General features: G+C 45.8%; 1 protein-coding gene across 2 annotated transcripts in view; it reads right to left on the bottom strand.

Annotated features, from left to right (window-relative positions):
• LOC143293455 (equilibrative nucleoside transporter 1-like) overlaps positions 1-5,000 on the bottom strand; it is a 34,524-nt gene that overhangs the window by 15,378 nt on the left and 14,146 nt on the right. For both annotated transcript variants that reach the window (XM_076604325.1, XM_076604324.1), the window contains exon 4: positions 4,337-4,482. In XM_076604325.1, the coding sequence (XP_076460440.1) occupies positions 4,337-4,482 (146 nt within the window). The remainder of the gene's footprint in view (positions 1-4,336; positions 4,483-5,000) is intronic.

Below are 5,000 nucleotides of genomic sequence, written 5' to 3'. Positions count from 1 at the left end.
CCACCAACCACACACATTGTCCTCACAACACGACCCACCAATTACAGACATTGTCCTCACAACATGACCCACCAGCCACACACATTGTCCTGTGACAACATGACCCACCAACCACACACATTGTCCTGTGACAACATGACCCACCAACCACACACATTGTCCTCACAACACGACCCACCAATTACAGACATTGTCCTCACAACACGACCCACCAATTACACACATTGTCCCCACAACATGACCCACCAATTACAGACATTGTCCCCACAACATGACCCACCAATTACAGACATTGTCCCCACAACATGATCCACTAAATTACACACATTGTCCCCACAACATGACCCACCAATTACAGACATTGTCCTCACAACATGACCCACCAATTACAGACATTGTCCCCACAACATGACCCACCAATTACACACATTGTCCCCACAACATGACCCACCAATTACAGACATTGTCCCCACAACATGACCCACTAAATTACACACATTGTACTCACAACACGACCCACCAATTACACACATTGTCCTCACAACACGACCCACCAATTACAGACATTGTCCCCACAACATGATCCACTAAATTACACACATTGTACTCACAACATGACCCACCAATTACACACATTGTCCCCACAACATGACCCACCAATTACACACATTGTCCTCACAACATGACCCACCAATTACAGACATTGTCCCCACAACACGACCCACCAATTACACACATTGTCCTCACAACATGACCCACCAATTACACACATTGTCCTCACAACATGACCCACCAATTACACACATTGTCCTCACAACATGACCCACCAATTACAGACATTGTCCCCACAACATGATCCACTAAATTACACACATTGTACTCACAACACGACCCACCAATTACAGACATTGTCCCCACAACATGACCCACCAATTACACACATTGTCCCCACAACACGACCCACTAATTACAGACATTGTCCCCACAACATGACCCACCAATTACACACATTGTCCTCACACACATTGTCCTCACAACATGACCCACCAATTACACACATTGTCCCCACAACATGACCCACCAATTACACACATTGTACTCACAACATGACCCACTAAATTACACACATTGTCCCCACAACACGACCCACCAATTACAGACATTGTCCTCACAACATGATCCACTAAATTACACACATTGTCCTCACACACATTGTCCTCACAACATGACCCACCAATTACACACATTGTCCCCACAACATGACCCACTAAATTACACACATTGTCCCCACAACACGACCCACCAATTACAGACATTGTCCCCACAACATGACCCACCAATTACACACATTGTCCTCACAACACGACCCACCAATTACACACATTGTCCCCACAACATGATCCACTAAATTACACACATTGTCCTCACAACACGACCCACCAATTACACACATTGTCCTCACAACATGACCCACCAATTACAGACATTGTCCCCACAACATGACCCACCAACCACACACATTGTCCTCACAACATGACCCACCAATTACACACATTGTCCTCACAACACGACCCACCAATTACACACATTGTCCTCACAACACGACCCACCAATTACACACATTGTCCCCACAACACGACCCATCAATTACACACATTGTCCTGACAACACGACCCACCAATTACAGACATTGTCCTGTGACAACATGACCCACCAATTACAGACATTGTCCCCACAACACGACCCATCAATTACACACATTGTCCCCACAACACGACCCATCAATTACACACATTGTCCCCACAACACGACCCACCAATTACACACATTGTCCCCACAACACGACCCATCAATTACACACATTGTCCTGACAACACGACCCACCAATTACAGACATTGTCCCCACAACATGACCCACCAATTACAGACATTGTCCTCACAACACGACCCACCAATTACAGACATTGTCCTGACAACATGACCCACCAACCACACACATTGTCCTGTGACAACATGACCCACCAATTACAGACATTGTCCCCACAACATGACCCACCAATTACACACATTGTCCTGACAACATGACCCACCAATTACACACATTGTCCCCACAATATGACCCACCAATTACAGACATTGTCCCCACAACATGACCCACCAATTACAGACATTGTCCTCACAACATGATCCACTAAATTACACACATTGTACTCACAACACGACCCACCAATTACAGACATTGTCCTCACAACACGACCCACCAATTACAGACATTGTCCCCACAACATGATCCACTAAATTATACACATTGTCCTCACAACACGACCCACCAATTACAGACATTGTCCCCACAACATGATCCACTAAATTATACACATTGTCCTCACAACACGACCCACCAATTACAGACATTGTCCTCACAACATGATCCACTAAATTATACACATTGTCCTCACAACACGACCCACCAATTACAGACATTGTCCTCACAACACGACCCACCAATTACAGACATTGTCCCCACAACATGACCCACCAATTACACACATTGTCCTGACAACATGACCCACCAACCACACACATTGTCCTGTGACAACATGACCCACCAATTACAGACATTGTCCCCACAACATGACCCACCAATTACACACATTGTCCTGTGACAACACGACCCACCAATTACAGACATTGTCCCCACAACATGACCCACCAATCACACACATTGTCCTGACAACACGACCCACCAACCACACACACTGTCCTGACAACATGATCCACCAACCACACACATTGTCCTGTGACAACATGACCCACCAACCACACACATTGTCCCCACAACACGACCCACCAATTACACACATTGTCCTGACAACATGACCCACCAACCACACACATTGTCCTGACAACATGACCCACCAACCACACACATTGTCCTGACAACATGACCCACCAACCACACACATTGTCCTGACAACATGACCCACCAACCACACACATTGTCCTATGACAACATTCTTCACTTACTATCTGGTCTATCAGTTTGCCAGTATAACATCAAAGCCACTGATTCTGTTATCTTGTTTATTATTCATGTATTATTTTACATGCTGATATCAGTTGTACTGCTACAGTGTGCTCAGTACTCTAAGATGTGTGTAGTATTCTGCTGCTGTGATTACAAGATAGTGTTGGATTAATATCAGCTATTGGTTAAAACCACCTGGTATGTATCAGTCTGTTAATTGTAATTTAATTGTCATGCTCTCTCCTATACGGCTTACTCCAGTATAGTGCAACATGATAAACTGATTCGAGTCACTTTGACACAGTATAAGCTTTATCTAATCTATATTGTCAGTGTACTTTCACCAAGTCAGCATCGCTTCAATCACTTTCAAACTGAGCTATTTAAATGTATTAGAAATGTCATTTGATGTCAGCGTTTGGTCTTCACACATATGCATTATGTTGTTGCGTATCCCAAACCCGAGTGATAGTCTTTCCATGTAATATGTATACATGTGCTTTACTATTCACTTGTGCCGACATGTTGTGCTTATGACATTTGTTTGTCATTCCAGGCACTGTCTTCTCCTTTATGTTCTCTTCTCTTCTCTTCTCTTAGGTTTTCTTCTCATCTAATAACCACTGTAAATAAAACAATAGAAAAACCCATTTGTGACTGGCCTCTACATGTTCCTGGCCTGTGCACGGGAATTCTTCTCGACTATCCTTTCATTCAATCATTAGTTAAGTCTTTTGTGCTGTACCCTTGAATAACCACTCGGTACACGGCTGCACATGTTTTTTTTTGTTTGTTTTTTGTTTTGTTTTGTTTTTCATTTCGATGATGATGAATGTTGATGGAATGACAACTATGCTGCTATTGGAGTCCAGGTAGGTTTCGGGCCGAAACGAACCCAGCGCTGACGGGGCTCAAACCCGCACTCCTGCCTGTCATGTCAGTCTGGAACCCTAACCACTACGCCACCTGGTCACCTGGTTCCAGAACCCTACTGTGAGACAGGCAGACAGAAAGACAGACAGACAGAAAGGCAGACAGAGGGATAAACAGACAGACAGACAGAGAGACAGACAGACAGACAGCACTCACCAAGGCAAACAGAAAGACAGACAGACAGAGAGCACTCACCAAGGCAAACAGAAAGACAGACAGACAGAAAGACAGACAGACAGACAGAGAGCACTCACCAATGCAAACAGAAAGACAGACAGACAGAAAGACAGACACAGACAGACAGACAGACAGACAGAGAGCACTCACCAAGGCAAACAGAAAGACAGACAGACAGACAGACAGACAGAGAGCACTCACAGTCACTGGAGTCCACCATGGCGAGGACGATGGTGACGATGAAGCCGATGATAATGATGATGAGGCTTCCGATGATTCGAACTCCCGGTTTCCCGAGGATGCTGCTGACTCTACGTCTCCCGTTCACACGGACTCCAGGCTTTCCCCTGAAACACACCGACCAACGCACACACGCACGCACACACACGCACGCCCGCGTGCGCGCACACACACACACAAACGCACACACACAAACACACACATAACACATACATACATAAACACAAACACATGCACACAAATACACACACACGCGCGCGCGCGCGCGCACACACACACACACAGACACACACACACGCACGCAACACACATACACACACGCACACACACGCATGAACAAAAACACGTACACATAAACATACGCATACACGCGCACACGCGCACATTCACAAGCACAGATACACAGACACAGATACACACACACGCACGCACGCACACACAAACACACACACGCACGCACACACACACACACACACACACACACACACGCGCGCGCGCCCACACACACACACACACACACACACACACACACACACACACAAGCGCGCGCATGAACAAAAACACACGTACACATAAACATACGCATACACGCGCACGCGCGCACATTCACACGCACAGATACACA

Source organism: Babylonia areolata, chromosome 19 (assembly GCF_041734735.1).
Source record: "Babylonia areolata isolate BAREFJ2019XMU chromosome 19, ASM4173473v1, whole genome shotgun sequence".
In the NCBI taxonomy this organism is placed as follows: domain Eukaryota; kingdom Metazoa; phylum Mollusca; class Gastropoda; order Neogastropoda; family Buccinidae; genus Babylonia; species Babylonia areolata.
This window is presented reverse-complemented; position numbering and strand designations above follow the sequence as displayed.